Below are 19,794 nucleotides of genomic sequence, written 5' to 3' on the forward strand. Positions count from 1 at the left end.
CCATCCAGCTCAGAGAACAAACCTACATCAGAACGTAATACTTTTAAAATTTCAGTTTTTTCTTTTTACTTCCAATATCACCTTACGAATTCTCCCTTATTATTTCAATGGTCTAATCAAAATAATTCTAGTAGAATCTGTCTTTACTGATTGACATTGATAATTAGTAGCAAGTTTTTCAACCATATTACCGGTTACAATATTAAATACAAGAAATAACTTAGATAATAAGTATAATACTACTCGTCTTCACTTCAGAGGCCTACAAAACTTCGAAACAAATGAATATAATGTACTTATTATTCTCTAAACGCTGTAGATTGACGTGAATAAGTGATAAGCATAGATAATCCACATGTTTGCGATAACATGCTACTGAGTTTAAAACGCTTGGTTGCGAGTGATTATATATGCGAGCTAAGCGTTGCAAGTAATTTTGTATGATAAATAAAATTAAGGTATCATCAGAGAGGGGGATCTATAATCTTGTGGAAACCGATTATTCCTAGGTCATTTTACTAATCACCAGATACTAAACAAAGTTGGCATCAATGTCAAATCAGTTTCACTAAGTATCATATACTAAGAAATTAATTATTCTTATATTTTAGTCTTACGAAAAGTTAGTACTAACATGGTTAACGATGACATTGATTGATATTTGTTCAAGGAATTACTTAGAACAAATTATTTAAAGAAGTTGTTCACTGACAAGTGATGCAGTAGGACCGAAAATTCATACCATATCTATCCAATTGGCTATAGGACTTAAATTTTAATTAATTCACTGATGAGTACGCATCAACTTAGTTAACTCCATACACGTAATAATCTTGAATTATCCACCCCAAAATCTAGCGATTACTAGGTATAGATAAAATATGATTTATTAAACTCTCACCATTATTTTCATTATATATTCTTTTATCCACATAATATGCAATTTAAATATTTAAATACCATTAACTTTGGTCACCTAAAACTATTGTAATCACGTACACATTCAATAGTTGGGTTAATGAGTCAGTTAAAGCCAGACTACATTCGTAAATCGGGAAGCGCTGTACGGCCGTTTCGTTCTAGTGTGGTACTCCTCTGCAGTGCGCATCCACGATCCTGCTCAGGGGATTCGAACCCAGGACCTATCAGTCTTGCGAGTGAGCGCTTAACTTCTAGACCACTGAACTGGCCAGCATCCAAAGGTGTTAACGTCTAAATTCACCCAATCCAAGAAATTGCACCACCACCCACCATTGTTTTTAGTGAATTACTATCTCAAAATAAGTTGATTTCTGTGTACTGCAATTCAAACAAACATGGTGTTATTGAACAACATGCCAGAACTATTCTTATTATGTTTGAAAAATGTCTTACTTATTTAATACATAATAATTACTAGACGATTGGATCTTTCTTAATCATCAAAATTATGACATAATCTTTCAAATTTTTGAAAATCCTATATACTTTGTATCATATTGTAATTCCTTCATTAAAAAATATATTTTTCTATTAAACACAGAAATCAACTATTTTACTCTCCTCCCTATTCTCACCTTATTTCACCATGTAATTAAAAACAAATGATTGTATTGTGAAGTCTGACAATTATCTTATCATTTACAGTTTATAAGTAAGGTGGATGTTTCTTTAAAAAAAGTGTTATGTTTGAGAATTATTATTATTTTCAGATAACGTATAATAACTTCATTTGTCTTGAATAAGTTGTTTCTCTAGTTACATATAATTTACAAGACATGTAAAATCATTGACTTTAGTGGAAAATCGATTGTTTTTTACAGAGAGTTCTTTTTAAAAGAACTGCTTATGTATATAAGAGCATTTACCATAAATATCCATATACAGAATGTTTGAGATAATGAATTATTCCAGGAACGTATACATTGGACATTACATTTATAAAAATACAATTACATTTTGTAAAATACCTAGTGTCAAGTGTATATAAGGCTTATAATTGAACCGGTTGCTTCGTATTGGGCAAAATCTAAATACCGTTAAAAGAATTCGAATCAGTCTTCAACAGTGGGTATTAGAAACACAATTGACAGAATCCCATTAATGATAATAAATGTATAACATTCTCTTAGTTACTAATCAGTAACCAGTTAATTTATGATCCATAATTCTATCAATAATGCCAATAATTCAATATTCTTCCTATTCTATTTTTAAAATATATACATGGCTAAATAGCTTTATTGAACATCAGTCATTATTGAACAAAACTAAAGTGAATGGTTTCCAAAATTTTTGGAATCACAGTGAATTTAAGTGACATGTTTTTTAATCGCGAACAGACTATCTGATGAATACTATAGACTTAAAGAATGCTAGACAACCCTAACCGATTAGCAGGAAATATGCATATAGTCAAACATATGATTGTATATAAGACTCGTGTTAGACATGATTCCCTCTACAGACTAAAGAGTCAAATTCCCATTAGTTCTTCATAGTGATATATGTTTTGATAATTAACTTAACTACTGTTTTACACTGAATTTTGTGTAATGATGTCCTAGAACTTGAATCTATGAAGCTCAATAAGCATGCTTTAAAGAGTTAATTATTTAAACATCCATTTATATAATGTTCATGTATTCATAAATGTTTATTTTTTTTAATTATGGGCTTGAAGTTATTAACATAATATTATAATCTTGTATTTTTTATATTAATCCTAAGGTGTTTTATACAAATTCTTGTTAATTGTATAATTGTTGTTATCACTCTTAATCAACTTGTCTACTTTATCTATTCATGATGTTAAATTTATTTGATCTTTAAAAAAAACTGATCCGAACTTTATATAAAGATAACTGTTACTTACTTACTTACGCCTGTTACTCCCAATGGAGCATAGATCGCCAACCAGCATTCTCCAACCCAATATGCCCTGGGCATTCCTTTATGATTCTATCCAACTTTTGTTCATTCTTCTTATATCTGTTTCCATTTCTCAGTGTATTATGTTCTTTGGTCTTCCTCTTTTCCTTTGGCCTTCAGGATTCCATGTGAGGGCTTGTCTTATGACGCAGTTGGGTGATATCTCTAATGTGTGTCTTATCCACTTCCAGTGATTCTTCCTGATTTCTTCCTCTGCTGGATGGAATCTGGTTTGTTCTCTCCCACAGTATTATTAAGATAACTGTTAATATAGTAGAATTATTGATGAATGATCTATATTTTCCATTTATTAGTTAACAGTTAAAATCTAGAACTCCAGGAAATACCTCATGGAACCAGTCACTAGTGAGCTCCAAGGTTTTACATGGTGGTCTAGCCTCAAATGACTCATGATCTCAACTACATAAAAATAACTAAAATCTCCACAAAACCCCTTTCTGATAACAATGTGAATTTATTAAAAATTTATGATTAATTACATTGAATTGGTTTGTTTAAAAAAATTTGGTTTTTTTTTTTGAAGTATAACTTGGTAACTGTTTTAAAGAGAGATTGCCTTAAACTAACGATCAGTAGAGGTTATGCAGCGTGCACATATTTCTTCTCAGAACAATATTTCACTAATAGCAAGAGTTTATCCTCCCTGACTTGACATAAAGTAATTCATCGTTAGTATTAATTTCAATTATTGTTATTTAACACAGCTTTTCAGAAACTAGAATTAGGTGAAAAATTAGAGGTCACTACAAATTCCTTAACCTCGTGTCACATTAGTTTTTATCAGACATCATCCTAAATCTCATATAAATTTGAACTAGCAAAATTTCGATGTAAATGAAAGCAAATTATTTTGATTATATAAATTATGATCCAGTGATCATTGTTTATATTAGCTATACTCATTTTAAAATATAGAGTTTATCTTCTTTTATCATTAATTATTTACTTATGCCTGTTACTCCCAATGAAGCACAGGCCGCCGACCAACATTCTCCAACCAACTCTGTCCTGGACCTTCCTTTCTAATTCTATCCTGTTGTTGTTCATTCTTCTCATGTCCGTCTCCATTTCTCGGCGTAATGTGTTCTTTGGTCTTCCTCTCCTCATTTGTCCATGAGGATTCCATTTGAGGGCTTGTCTTGTGATGCAGTTGAGTGCTTTCCTCAATGTGTGTCTTATCCACTTCCAGCTCTTCTTTCTGATTTCTTCCTGCGCTGGAACCTGGTTTTATGGGAGTATATTTATCATCAATCCAGGTTTAGTTACACATAATAGATTTTTAACCGATACTTAAAAATGTATTCATTTTCACGTTGTTTAGATCATATTTTTGCACAACACACATTTCTACTTTTTAATTCAAAATTAGCATGTTGAAGTTTTATGCTGACTTACTTAAAATCGATTAGATATTCAATAATAGCCGTTTATAAGTGGATTGTTTAACAATCCACGGCATGATTTCAATCTTTCCTCAAAAGGCTTATAAAAATTGTTGTCATGGCAATGGGAATGTTCGCTTGTTTCAATATTTATTCCATTTAATCAATCCAAACAAACTTACATACAGAAACTACAAAATGTGGTTTCAAGTTTCAGGTTTGTATTGGAAATAGTTATCAAGGATGTGAAATGAAACAAACAGTTTTGAATTAAATACAGAACATATCGATATAATGTAATAGTGAACAGTTTGCATAATCGACATTAGAAGTTCAAATATTATTTTCATGTTGTTGGATTATTACGGTTTAGTAAGTGATGCAAACAACGTTTTCGCTTGGTTATCATAATGTTTTCTAATTTTAGATCCTTTGAAAAATTTCACTCTTTCGAACAGATTTGTTGAGTGAAATATCTACATTTATCATCACACTTGTGATTATTAATTGGCTAGGTGATGCTGTGATAGTCTGTAGTTTTATTTGCATTTACTAATACCATACTATGAAGCTTATTTTAGTAAGTAGTATATTTCACAGCAAATTAAGAAATTTTCCGTTATTTAACCGATCAAATATCTGATGTAAATCCTCATATATTCTATGAAATAAATCTTTTCACAAGTATACTTTTATTCCTTAGAATAACCAATCTGTCAAAAGCGGTGAAAAACTCGCTTTAAATTTGGAAAAACACAGAAATTGAGCTGATAAATCTTATTAAATAAGTGTAACTAAGAATGAAAAAGACTCCAATAGTTTCTAACACACACTATTGAGAAGTACTGATACGAAATTGTTTTTACGAGGATAAAATATCTAAAAGGTTTATTTTCTTCAGTATCTTAATACATGTAAATGTCAGTTAATTGTGTAGGAATTTACAGAAATTGGCATGATTTCAAATAGTTCGACATTTTTGGATTAGATTTAATCAAAAAACAGACATTGGAATATTTAACGACAATTCAAAAGATGCCAGAAAGTGATGAGATTTGGTTTAATTAGCTGTTTCGATACTTTATTCAAAGATTATAAGAAGTAGTCATGTGGTGAGTGCTACTGATGTCGACAGATATAAGTAGTATGCATCATCCATCGAAAGTTAAATGTCTGGAGGCAAAAGGTTAAGAAGATCAAAGAAAAGAGAATGAGAACATGGAATAATTGGTGTAGAAACGAAAGAACGGTGAAGTCCGAGATGATTGGTTGACATTTCGCAGAAGGTACATTCAAGTTTGCGACAACTGTTTGACATTTTGAAAATGAAGTATTTACTGTATGATTCTGAGACTTTACTAAGATGTTTTGTGTTTTTGCGTCCCAATGCATCCGATTATCCTCACTTGCATTCACGTTCATTACAGTCATAAAGCAATTTTCGAATTAATTAATTACTATTGATAATGTTCCTTTTAATTATGAATTATTTACAGGCTAATTTTATAACGATAAAGAAACCTCCCTAAAATGTATAAGACAAACTAAGACTAATGAAAATAGGTTATAATCTTGAGATGGTGGAGAAGATTTGTAGCTCAGGTGGGTGATTTTGATGGAGTTTTGTTCTCTGAACTGTATGGTTATGATCATTATTGCATTTAATAGATTTTTCATTATCTTTATATTTGCTTAACCACCATCGAAGGTATAAACTTGTTTTAACATTATATATATATATATATATATATATATATATATAGTTCATACCCAGTCTTTTTATTTCTTACCATAATATCTACTGTTATATATAACACTTTTGTGGTTGATCCATCTTACTTGTATACTAAAGAGAATAGTAAGTTAAGGGTTTTTCATTCGTTTATCATATTATTATCATAATTTTTTTCTCATTATTTTGGTGATAAATTGAATAATTTCACACTTAGTTTGTAAATCTAATTAGATAAAGTGGGCAAAATGAATCTAAAGTATAATTTATATTTCAATGTATATTTATACGAATTCACCTTCACTTATCTGACTGGACAAATAAATGAAAAGACTGATATATATATATATATATACTTCACAGTGGTACGATTAGTCAATGTTTATAACTATAAATAATACTGATTTATTTGTCATCGTTTAAGCTGATTTGTTTAAGTCAAGTTAATGTTTATGTAGTCAAACTGTTTAGTAAAAGTTGTTTGATGAAAAAAAGTTGTAGATTGAATATAGATATTAAATGATAGTACATATGATATGTATGATTGGATTGGATTGGTTGGAGTTAGACATAAACACCATCGGATGCCGGCTCAGTGGTCTACCGGTTAAGTACTCTGGCGCGATACCACTAGATCCTGGGTTCGAATCTCGCCAGGCGAGTTCGTGGATGCACATCATTGAGGAGTCCCAAAATAGGACGAAACAGCCGTTCAGCGCTTCCAGGTTTTCCTTGGTGTTCTAGCTTCAATTGACTCAAGCTTTTAACTATGAAAATAGTTTAAGTACACATTGTTATACATTTATAGAATAATATTCATGACAGGCGTAAGTAAGTAAGTAACTATCGTTGTCATCTATCTTTAGATCAACTGTCTCTTGTTTCAATAAATGATCACTAGAGTTGTAGTTATAATAAGTTGTAACCATGAGATTGACATATCTTAATAATTTTGTCATTCTATAAGGTACATTTCCATAAATTTAAGTTTTGTTTAATTGTCAGTATTTTAGACTAATATTAGTTGAAACAAAATATTGAGATGAAAGTTGTTATGAGTATAGTTAAATGATCACTTGGGAATTATTAGTCGCCTTTATTTCATGACTTAATGTATATTACAAAATAAAGATAAAAGAACAATTTACAGCCTAAATTCACTTAAAGTATATGTCTATTACATTTAAAAAGTAAAAAAAAGAATGTAAGGGATAAGAAAAGCATCAAAATGACATTTATAGCTTCGATGTTTATAGAAAGATAACAAGCATTTTAATGGATGTTTTAGGTTTTTTCCTCTGTTCCTAATTAATAATAATGTTTTATTTATAAACAAATTGAATAATACATATTTAAAAGGCGTCAAGCAAGTTTTCTTTTAGTAACTTACGTTAACTGAAGTCTAAATGAAATAAATCTATCCGTCAATGGATTTGATAGAAGTAGTTTAGTTTCTGAATACCTTAAGAATGAATTTACGAAGTTAATGAACGATTTCTTAATTATATAACAATATAAGCTATTAGTTATACTGGAAATCTATAATATTTCAATCATATAAAGAGTAATTCATATAGAAAAAAATCTTGATTATTAATAAAGTATCTTTGATTGATATCTTTGATCAAACACTTCACTTCTACCCCCAGTTTGTGCTGATGATGTCGTTCAGAAGGACGATGAAAGCTCCACGACCAAAACATCCAGCTCAGAGAACAAACCTCCATCAAAAAAAAATCAAGAATAATCTTACCGTAATGTAAAGACGATACCATTTTCAGAATAGTTATAATACATTAGGAATAACTTCAGTGGGTTTTTTTTATGGAAGGTAGTGATGAAATCCAACCAATAAAACTGTTAAGAATAGGGTGTACATGTTTTTTCGTAATCATTTGTATACTATTAACAGAGTAAATAAGTTACAGACTATGAATCTTATCAAATATCTTAGCAAAACTTCAGATATTAGTGATTTATTCAAAGTGATGAAAGAAAGGTCATCACAATTTTCAAATAGAAGTTAAGTTTGTGGTTTGCACGATGACCATTTCCTTTACAATAAATTCATATTGAAAGCAATCGACGGATTAGAGAACCAATGTGTTGTACAGAAAAAGCAAAATAAAGTATTGAATTCACTAACGGAAATGTTGGATTGCACTCCTAAGTAGATATTTTATAGTTGGAAATACTGCAAAACTTTTAACAAGTAATGAAAATTTATGTAGTCAACGAGAAGACAAATGGAGGCAACCAAATGTATTGGAATACAAAATTACAGAACATCTTAGTAAAATCTGAGAACCATATAGTGAATACCTAATTTGCAAAATGTCATTCAGTCGTCAGAGAATTCACTGTTCCTTCATTTCCACACCGATCATTCTATGGTCTTGTTCTCTTTTCTTCGGTCTTTGGTATTTCACTTTCGATTGATGATACATACTACTTATATCTGTCGACATTAGTAGCACAACACAGTTTATACCTTACGGAATATTTAATGAACTGAAGATCAGATCTTACTTTGAATAATATTAGAACTGACATTTGTTTCCGATTGTGTTTTACCTTGGTTATTATTGATATCCTTGGTTGAATATGATTACTCTCTGCAGAATTATGACCATTTTTAAACCAACACCTTGATCTTATTTATATCTACGAGCTGATTTTATGCTAGATTCTTGTTAACGGTGTATAATAGGACGCTTAGTTCTTTTAGCTTAGGACTAATTAACTGAATACATTGTGCTCATGTCCTCTGCGGCGATTGCTATTGTGTCATGATAACCAATAAATTGTTCTATGTATAACGAAGCATCATTCCACTGTGTATATTGTTGGTAGTTAGATTTGAGACATCCGGCTCATGGGTGCAGAGTGAAACAAAACGAGTGCTATGGATTCCAATTCTAGGTCCTATCTAAAACATAATAAACACTAAATGACTATATACCAAATTAAAAAGTAGGTAATTAGTTTTTCTGTATTATGAGCGAGTTTACAGGGGTAAAACGCAGAGCCTCCAAGTTGAATTTGTAAACAAGTAAATCTTGTTATGTTGATTGTTATACAGTATGAAAATAGTGAGTTGGATAGATTCATAAGAAAATATATCAAATAGTTACTTGATATCATACTAAATTTGAGAATATAATTCTCTGGATGAAATGACAAGATATCGAGTAATGAGCTCTAGTATTCCTGTTCAAATAGTTGGTCACTCCTCTATTTATTGAACCTTACCAATCATGTTCATAGAGAAACTAGGTCCATATTACATGCCTTTGACTGAGAAAATAATATTCGCAATACCATACTGACCATCAAACCGAATAATTTGAACACGTATGCTATCATTTAGTTTTAACCTATGAACAACGGATTTTTTTCACTTAAAAATATCAATAATAGTATTGACAACTGTGAGAATTATTCTAACCTTAAAATTGTACATATCAAGTAAATTTCAAATATTTCAATGGTAGATAGTGAGATACTAAGTATAAAAGCCAAACCAAATTCTTACATGTACTCTATGCTTCAACAACAAGAATATGGATAGTGACAATTACAGGAATCGTCTATAAATTAATTACTAATCCATGCGAAATATATTTTCCAATATTTGTCTAAGTGTTTTCAAATCAAGGTCAACTATTGTCAATATGATTTCATATTCACTAAGTGCATCTTGATAGAAAAAAAGTTTCCATAAATCAGTTTTTGAAGTTGAAATTGACTAGTTTTGAAACTGTTATATATAAATACATATCGATTACTTTATATGCGTATAATTAACATTTTAAGAGGCTACTCATTCTACAGGTTACGAATTCAGCTATTTTATGATCATATTTGCCTATACATTATAAGTAGTCATATTACATGTTTACTTTAATGTAAGTTTTATGTTGAGATCAAGTCGACCTTTATAATGTCACATAAGATGTGACTAATTTCAGTGTCTTATGAAATTATATGCGTCTTTAATTACATCTTCCGACCATATAGAATAGTGAAGCCTAGTAGGCCCTTCTGGTGAAGAGTGCTACATCGAAGCACGACACAACTACCGGGGCGGGATAGCTGTTTGTGCAGTGCTTACGCAGAACCATTACATAACACTCACAACCCATTTTTTGTCCTTGTTTTTGTTTGGGCAGGATCTTTTTTTACCACTCTTTTAGACCCTCAATAGTTATGCAATGACTCTTTGTAGCATTCGTAATCGTTCTCGGGTATTGGTAGAGTGGTTGATTAGGCAGATCTCCATCACCCTCATTACTGCTCACGTTAGTACATGGGATGGTTGTCATGATCCAGGAGGCACAACGAGGACGCGTGAGTCGGATTTCGCCTCCCATCTTCAATTATTTTCTTTATTCTTTTGATATGAAGATAAATCGTGAGCTTATGGTTTTACGTATTTCAACACCAGTCTGTATATAAGACATTTTAATCAAGGTTTCTATGTTAAAAACGAATTTTCACAGTGTGTATCATCATTAGAATAAGTTATACTTATAATTGGAAGATTGTCAAATAGATACGAATGAATATGATGAGAATAAAAATGAATTTAGTCGTTCAATATACTGAAATCTTAAGCATTACATTCAGTGTTGTTGTCAATCTTTTCATCCACCATGTCCTTTTCTCCTCTTCATTCTAATGTTCTGTTAAATGTTCACATAGATATCTCCTAATCTCTAGGTTTTCTATTTCACATTATTTCCTGATAGATAAAATCTACTGTTGAACTTGGAATTGATACTTTAATACAAAACACTTCTACATCTGCATGTTATTGATAAAGTGTTTGTCATTATTATGACAGTCGGTTCTCATATCACTTCATATCACTATTCTTATCGATCTTATAATGAAATCAAGCTTCTATGTTACATCTTTTTTTACATAGGAACTTTATGCTCTGCTCCAATGTGCTAAACTTGGAAAAGTCTAAAAAAATAGAGTTATCTTTATGCGAAAATCTTAATATTTACATTTGATATATAAGCCTAATAGAAATAAAACGCACATTTTAAATCAATTGACTGATTACTTACAGTGTAAAATGCTTATTATGACCAATGACTATTCCTCCCGTGAAAGAAAACAGAGATATTAGTTAGATGCAATGCTTTCATTCACAATTTTTCATTACCTTTAGTTCATGAAATTGGTTCATTTGTATATTAGCTAGTCAGTAGTTATCTTAAATAAGAATTATACATAAGCCAAAACAGAGTATTTGATAAAATGTTAGGAAAAAAATAACACCATACTATTTGTTTTGGATAGTTCGGTAGAAAGTGGGACTGATTACGACGGTTAGTTGATTTTATAACCTTAAATCAAGATGATTTTTTGAATTTCTATTAAAGACCAATACTCTGGTCAATTATGTATCAGATTAAGAAAAACTTAATGCAAAATAATTTACTTTTATATACGATCTATGTACTTACTTACTTACACCTGTTACCCGTCGTGGAGGAGCATAGGCCGCACACCAGCATTCCCCACCCAACCCTGTCTCAAGCATTCCTTTCCAGTTCTTCCCAGTTAACATTCATCCTTTTCATATCTGCTTCTATTTTCCGGTGTAATGTGTTCTTTGACCTTCCTCTTTTGCGCTTCCCTTCACCATTCCAAGATACAGCTTGCCTCGGGATGCCGTTTGGTGATTTCCTCAATGTATGTCCGATCCAATTCCAACGTCTTTTCCTAATTTCCTCTTCAGCTGCAAGCCGGTTTGTCCTCTCCCACAGAAGGCTATTGCTGATGGTATCCAAGCCTAAGAATCAGAAACCTCGCACCCTAATATAATCTGTTTTAAATAAGGCAGCATAATAAACTTCGCAGATTTTATATTTCTAATATTTCTAAAAGATACCTTAAGTCACATACTTTCCGAATCCTGATAATTTTTTTTCTTTTGTCTCTGATCTGCGAAACTTCAAACTTTTATCAAAACATTATTTGAGAACTTTATGATGAAGAACAAAGTTCTTTACTTATTTATGCAATTCAATATACAACCGAATTGATTTTATTTCAGTTTCAACTGATACTATTTCGTGAGTGAATTTCATTTATCTAAAATAATTTTCCAATACTGTTTAAACATACCATAATCTTCAACATAAGGTAAGAGGCTTTATACTAAAATAGAAAATGGATAAGAGGTGAAGTTAATAACAAATGGTCCGATTACACAATACTAATGTAACGAACAAGAATACAAGTAGGGGTTATCGAATGAATTTGAATACAAAATTACAGAATATCTTAGTATAATCTGAGAATCATACAGTAAATATTTCATTTGTAAAATGTCAGTCAGTTGTCACAAAATTGAATGTTCCTTTTGCAAATATCAATTAATCATCTCAGACTTCACTGCTCTTTCGTTTCCATACCAATCATTCCTTGTTTTCGTTCTTTTTTGTTTGATCTTCTTAACCTTCTGCCTCCAGAAATTTCACTTTCGATTGATGATATATACTACTTATATCAATCGACATTAGTAGACCACACCACACCAACACTACATCGCTAGCTGAATAGAATAATTAAATTCTTGTCAATTAGTTTTTTATTTAAATACTGGGACCTTTCACTATTGTTAAAATATGTAATGGTCTTTATAAGAATATGAAAATGCACTTATAGAGAGTTTTAAATTGAGTGGACAACGTTGACTAGCGATCCCTTTTTTTCACTGGTTCATTAGTTTATATGAATTCCAGATAAATACTTTACTGAAAACAATGATGTAAATATTCATTCGAAAAAAAATGATAAAATGACCATGAAACATTTTTTGTTGTCTTTTACTAGCATGAACGTCGTTTGAGGAGATTATTCGAATATAACGATAATAGCTACTAGATTTCACTGATAACAGCACCCTAAAGATATAAAATTATATAGAATTTATCTTGTCATGGTAAAAACTCACAAACATTGAATATTATTATCATTATTATCAGAAAGGGGGTTTTGTAGAGATAGTGGTAAGTTAATAGTTGAATTCATGAGTCTATCAAGGCTAGACCATCATAGGACACCTGGAAGCACTGGACGGCCGATTCGTCCGAGTATGAGACTCTTCAACAGTGTGAATTCCTGATCACGCTCACGAGATCAGAACACATGACTTTCGGTTGCCCACGCAAATGCTTAACCTCTAGACCACTGAGCCAGCCGGCATGTAACGGTGTTAATATAAGTTAGTGGTTTATTACTTTTTTTTCAAAAATAGTATATCGTTTATAATCTTGCATTATGAACTTACCAGACTTGAACTTAAATTGACTTTTATTTAAATCATTTATATTAATAACTCGTTTATTTTTACAATTACTTAAACACACCTTAAGATCTATATCATACCAGAAAATCAGTTGAAAATCAACTCGTTAATATTTTTTCCCTCAAAAAAATGTATCTCTTATCAGTAGATTTATTGAATTACTGGATATTTTATTTATTCGTTTCTTCTAATATATTATTCTCTGAAGGGGGGTTTTGTGGAGATTTTAGTAATTTTGTAGTTGACATCATGAGTCAATTGAAGCTAGTCCACCATGGAAAGCCTGGAAGCACTGGACGAATGTTTCGTCCTACGCTACGGCCGTCCAGTGCTTACAGGCTATCCATGATGGACTAGCTTCAATTGACTCATGATGTCAACTATACCATTATTTTCTGTTGATTTAACACAGAAATTTATATTCATTTATCTTTACCTTCTCTATTTAATTATCATTATCAAAAAAATATTCGATATAAACTGAGTTTAACCCATTTTTTTGTTTTGGTTAATGCACAGTAGGAGGTCGACTATTCACCTAATCTTTTCCAACTCATTTACTATTAGACGTACCAATAAAATTAAGTTTTGTATTTTACTTCGTAAGAAAGGCAACAACAACAAAATGAAAAGGCGTAATCACTAGACTTTTTTCTATCCCGTTTTTTTAAAAATAGTTTACCGTAAGATAGATAAGATTTCATTAGACTCTTATTTCATGTTCCCTACACAGTTCGTTTCTTTCTTTATTATCTTTTCTCAGTTTTTTTCTCTTTTAAGGTCAGAACCAAAATGAATAAATTTAAAAAAGAAAAAGTAATTATCTCAAATTGTTTGCTTAGTGAGATTATTTTTTCGTTCAAGCAAAAACAGTCATTCTTCTTTAAGAAAAATTTGGGGTTAAAGGTTATATATATAAAATCAATATAGATATTGTATATTCTAAATATATAACTAGATGAGCAAACATTTTGGCATACACCTAAAGGTCAGTTAAGATTAGTGAGTGATATCATTTGTAAAATACGTTTACCTTTTAAAATGTTTATTTATTTTCTCTCATGATTTCATCTTCCTTTTTTTTGTCACCTTTTGTTTTGATTGAAATTAGATCGAAGAGATTGTGAATAATTTGATAAAATCACCAGTTCAACTTCGTGATAAATGTAGTCAACTATCTCCTGGATTTTTGTATTATGATGAAGTAAGCTTATGTAATGTTTATATTGAAATACAGTTTCGTAGATTTTTCAAATATGAGTTTGCATGACATCAGTTAGTAGTTAATGATTAAATTGAGACTAATTGTGAGAAATAGAATCTTCGAAGATGAACCCTTCCTCAAAAAGATAAATGAGTAGTAGGCTGATTTCGTTTTTTTTCATGTATGAATTCAGTATCCAAGTTAAATTACCGTAAACCGAAGTCAGTAATCTAAAGACACAATAACTATTTGAGCAGTGATTGAAGTGCTGAGTTTATAAACGAAGACAGTTAAAATTTGCTTTTGAAACTCATTGACTTTTAAAACAATAGTTATAGACCACACTCAACTGTCTTTAACTGTATAAATTGCAGGTTAATAGATTGATAACAAATTATTTTCATTTTCTGCTAAACTCTCGACTGATGCTTGTTATTTAAGTAAAGCCAACAAACTTAGAGATAAAATATTCCAGAAACGCAGTTTGTAGATTAAGTTAGAACAAAACTTTGAAAATCTGAATATCAACTTCACCAGTTGGATAGCAACTAGGTTAAATTGACTTACAAAACAAAATCCATGAAAATTAATCATAAAAACACTAACAAAATTTCTCTAATGTTTGTTTTAAGTGATAAACGAGCTTCTACACATTCAATTTATTATCTTAGTTTCTGTGAATTCAAATATTTAAATGTAACTAATGTAAACATTTAGTAAACTAAAGCAAAGTTTCAGGAAGATGTAGGACTATTAGGTGACAATTGTTGTCAAGTATTCAGCTAGATCTCAGTTATCTTCAAAAGCTAACACGAAGTGAAAAACATTTTAATGTTAGGAAATACGTGAAAGGATTTTAGTCCTACAAATTACTGTTGTAATAATCACGTGATCACTGATTGATATTATCAGAAACAATTAATCCAATACAGACAAATCTTAACTAATGGCGTTCATCCATCTAAAATGTGTATCAGATAACACCGACGTCACTTAATGTTGATCAGTATGTATTAAAATGAATGTAGATTTTTTAACTATAAACCATTGAATCCCAACAAAATAGTCTTACGAAACGATGTCAGCAACAAAAGCGGAAATTCCTATAATTTTTCATGTGCCTAGTCATTGACAGAAACTACTAAAATGTTTAATTCTACAACTCAACAACTCTTCAATGCTTCTTTATTTTAAGAATAAGCGTTCAGGAATGATGTGTCAATTCAAATCAAGCTGTATGCATTAATTTTTAATCAACGTATCTAATATATATAAGTATTACTTTTGCAAGTCATCTAATAAAAACCCATTCTGTGATTTGTGTTTTTACAGTGTGAACAGGCTTGCGATTCAGACCGCTTTTATAGTGACTGCATAAAAATGTGCGAGGTATGTTCCTTGAATAATAATGTAATATACATATTTGCTCTGTGCTATTTTTAAAATTATATATTTCTTTTCGTTCTTTTGATGTCCTTTCTAACTATATTCACTAAACATCTGTAAATGATAATTTCTTCATTATTCAATTCGTCAATAGAATATCCCATTCATCCACAATGAGTGGATGTTGCTAACATTTCTGTTTTTCCCATGTTCTATTTAAAACTAACTTTATTTACATTTTGTAAATTACAAAGAGAATAGATAATTCTATTAATTGCTGTAATTATCAATTACACTCACGTATCTCATCTTACCTTTAATGAAGAACTTTGTGATGACTCATAGAATAAAGTATATATATATATATATATATACAGAGTGAGTATGGAGTCGTTATCACTTACTCGTTATACTACTTACTTCGGTAGTTTTGATACAAATTCTAACTTCAGTTGTAACAGTATGCTCTGAGGTCAGTTGTATGTATAGAACATCATTTGATATTTTTGACTACTTATGAAGTAGAAGTACCTTAAAATGTATGTAACGATTTCATTCTAATCGAGTAACTTCATCACAACATGCATCAACTTGTTAGAAATTAGGCTTGGTAAGCTACTAAAGAATTATCAATATCAAAGCAAAGAATAGCAATACTGGAATGCTGGGTGCATAACTATAAAAAAGTTAATTTTATAATAATGTATATAGTGTTACTAAACTCTTTATAATCATGGTTAGTGCTAAAAGATAAATGTAAAATTATATTCAGCACAACGTTCATCGCAACCGGTATTTCATGAAACCTGTTGTTGATTGTGTAACACCTATGATCAGAACTTTAATGTGAATGGATGACTTAGCAATCTTAACCATAGTAATGGAAGTTTCTATCTAAAAATGTATATCTTCAAGTTTCATCTGAGGTTTGTGTATTGTTATGTATAGCATAAGATTTTTACTGCCAAATGTAATTGTTATCATTAGACAAAGTTCAATATAAAACTCGTCATATTTTTCTCATTGTCATTCAAATTCTGACTTCATATACTGTACAATGACATGACAATATATATAAATGTTTTAATATTCATTCTGAACAATCACTTCAATTTGTCAATGTGAATTTCGATATGATTGTAGTAACTGAAAAGGCTGATTTTCAATTTAGATATCACAGCTTTACGAAGAATAAATTTAGGTTGTTAAAATTTGAACATACACTTTTCTTTTTTTTTTTTTTTGATTATGTAAATGTCAGAAACAGTCAAATTGATGATTCTTATCCAGTAAACTGTTCATTTTATCAATGGAAACTGTGAATTAGTGTGTATTTCGTGTAACATTACACCTAATATTATATTCTTTTGTAAAAGTAATAGTATTATTCAAATATTTAAACTTCAGCCAATTTAGTGAATTCATTTTAATTATATCCAAGTGGTTGGTGTTAAGTTTGAACCTATGAATTATCTAAACTTAAGATAGAACATTTGCTATCTAGTATTCATTGGTTGTTAGATGTAAATTATGATGAACAATATATTTTGTCATATGTAATATCAATACTATATGCAAAATAGAAAATTGAAGATATTAGGCAAAAAAAACGAAACAAACTTGCTAAACTGTCAATGTGTTCAGTCTTGTTGATATGAATATACCAATCTCAATTCATTATCTTTCGTTTTTATTAAAATGACATTTTCTAGGTTAATTAACATGAAACAGTTTTAGTCAACCGAGTTTCTAAATAAGTGAATAGATAAGATTCATTAATAATAATATTAATCTAACCACATAATAATAGAAAAATGCCGCCTGTAGCTCTCCCGGAGGCTACTGCTTGTCCCAAGCCCGGATAAAGAAGGAGGGTTGGGCACGGGGTTAGCGATCCAATCCCGTAGAAAACTAACTCGCTAAAAAACTCTAACGAGAAAAAATAATTCAAACCATTTAAACTCTGCCCTGAGAGTTGAAGGAAGATTTATGACGCCTCATGATGGAAGCAGAGATTCTTCGGAAGTCATGAGACCGATGCCCCTTCTAACAACCATAATAATAGAGAGAAAATGTAGTCTGATAAACTCATTATACAATAAAAATCATAATTATGAATAAAAAAAGTACAAAAGTATGGAACAGCATTCATTTGTAACTTATTATAAAAACTTTACATGATAATGACCAATGATCATAGTGATCGGCATAATGAACTATGTAGTATAGTATGAATAAGTTATCTTAAACCTGATGTTTTTGTCATTATGCATTTAGTCATTTAATCTGATATTAGAAATAAGAGTTGAAAAGCAAAATATAAATAGTTCAATGGAGTTTTTTGACTTAATTTTACGACAAAGTTCTTTTTTAAATCTAAATGTACCAAATAATTTAAGTAAATTTAACCTTATTCTGAGTATGGAATTAATTTCATTTTACTCTTATTCTAGTTAGAATATTGAAAATGAGCAGGGATGTTGAAGCATTAGTTTAGTTATTTATGTAATACTAATGTGGTGTATGCTACTGATGTTGATTGATATAAGCAGTACCATCAATCGAAAGTGAAATGTCTGTAGGCAGAAGGTTAAGAAGATCAAAGGAGAGAGAACGAGAACAAAGAATGATCGGTGTGGAAACTAAAGAACAGTGAAGTCTGAGATGATTGACTGATATTTGCATAAGGAACATTTAATTTTGCAACAACTGATTGACATTTTAAAAATGAAGTATTTACTGTTTGGTTCTCAGATTATACTAAGATATTCTGTAATTTTGTATTCAAATGCACTCGATTTTCCCCAATTGTGTTCTCGTTCACTACATTAATCATTACCTTATTACACAGTGAAAACGTGTCATCTAGTTCTAACACAAAGGTTACAAATGCTTTTTATTCTAATTACTAATTTAAAACGATGTTCATAAGTTGACGGTTTCATAAACCGTGTAATTTGATAATCAGTTCGATACATTTAGATTAAATGATATTTTTATTGTTTAGTCTGGTGATTCACCTAGTGGATGGTCATGTCTTACTGGTTGCCGATCCTTAGATGCAGCACTGAAGAGACGCTCTGGTGATTGTCCCGAGCAGATTGGCCTTGCAATTCATCGCATACCAAATTTAGTATCTGCTAAAAATGATGTTCAAAATTATCCATCACATGAGTCTCCCGATTCTTCACAGCCTAATTTGGACAAACCCATCTCTTTAACTGGTAATGAAAACGGTTTAAAAACCAATGTGCTGGAGAATTCTTGGTTTACACATCATAGCAGTGCAATTAATGAAATAACCAGCTGCACAGTTGATGCTGAATGTCCACAAAAGCAAGATAAGTGCTGCCAATCACAATGCAAACAAGCCTTATTTAATAAAGGTAATTTCATATAGAACGTTAAAATAATAACCTAAAATCAATTAAAAGGCCATTGTAATTAAATGTCATCCTTAAGAATGAATCTTCGCGTTCCCAGATTCCACTGCTAGCCATATCAAATGTTGCTAAAAAATGTCACTGCACAAGTTTTCATTTTCAAATTGAATCCTACCTTTATTAATGAAATCTACAAGAAATATCTTCCAGAAAAAGAGTTAATTTTATCATGTGTCAACACCTTTCAAATCTAGAAACGGATAATCTTCTAAAACTACATGAGTAGAAAAATGAAGATTAAAAATACAAGAGGTTAAACTCTATCTCAGAAATGCACTCTATATTCCTTGTTAGAAATAATGAGAACTATGAAATGGAGGCTATACGGTTTGGTGTATGTTTCAATATAACTAAAGACAATAGATTGCTTTCGAAATGTCTGTTGA

At 30.5% G+C, this 19,794-nt stretch overlaps 1 protein-coding gene across 1 annotated transcript in view; it reads left to right on the forward strand.

Moving 5' to 3' along the window:
- Positions 1-19,794, forward strand: part of Smp_159450 (putative anosmin) — a gene marked incomplete at both ends in the record, with an annotated part of 54,243 nt that overhangs the window by 3,441 nt on the left and 31,008 nt on the right. Inside the window, 3 exons of the mRNA XM_018789635.1 lie at positions 14,487-14,579; positions 15,912-15,968; positions 18,973-19,351. Of these exons, the coding sequence (XP_018655058.1) occupies positions 14,487-14,579; positions 15,912-15,968; positions 18,973-19,351 (529 nt within the window). The remainder of the gene's footprint in view (positions 1-14,486; positions 14,580-15,911; positions 15,969-18,972; positions 19,352-19,794) is intronic.

Source organism: Schistosoma mansoni, chromosome W, assembly GCF_000237925.1.
Source record: "Schistosoma mansoni strain Puerto Rico chromosome W, complete genome".
NCBI classification, from domain to species: domain Eukaryota; kingdom Metazoa; phylum Platyhelminthes; class Trematoda; order Strigeidida; family Schistosomatidae; genus Schistosoma; species Schistosoma mansoni.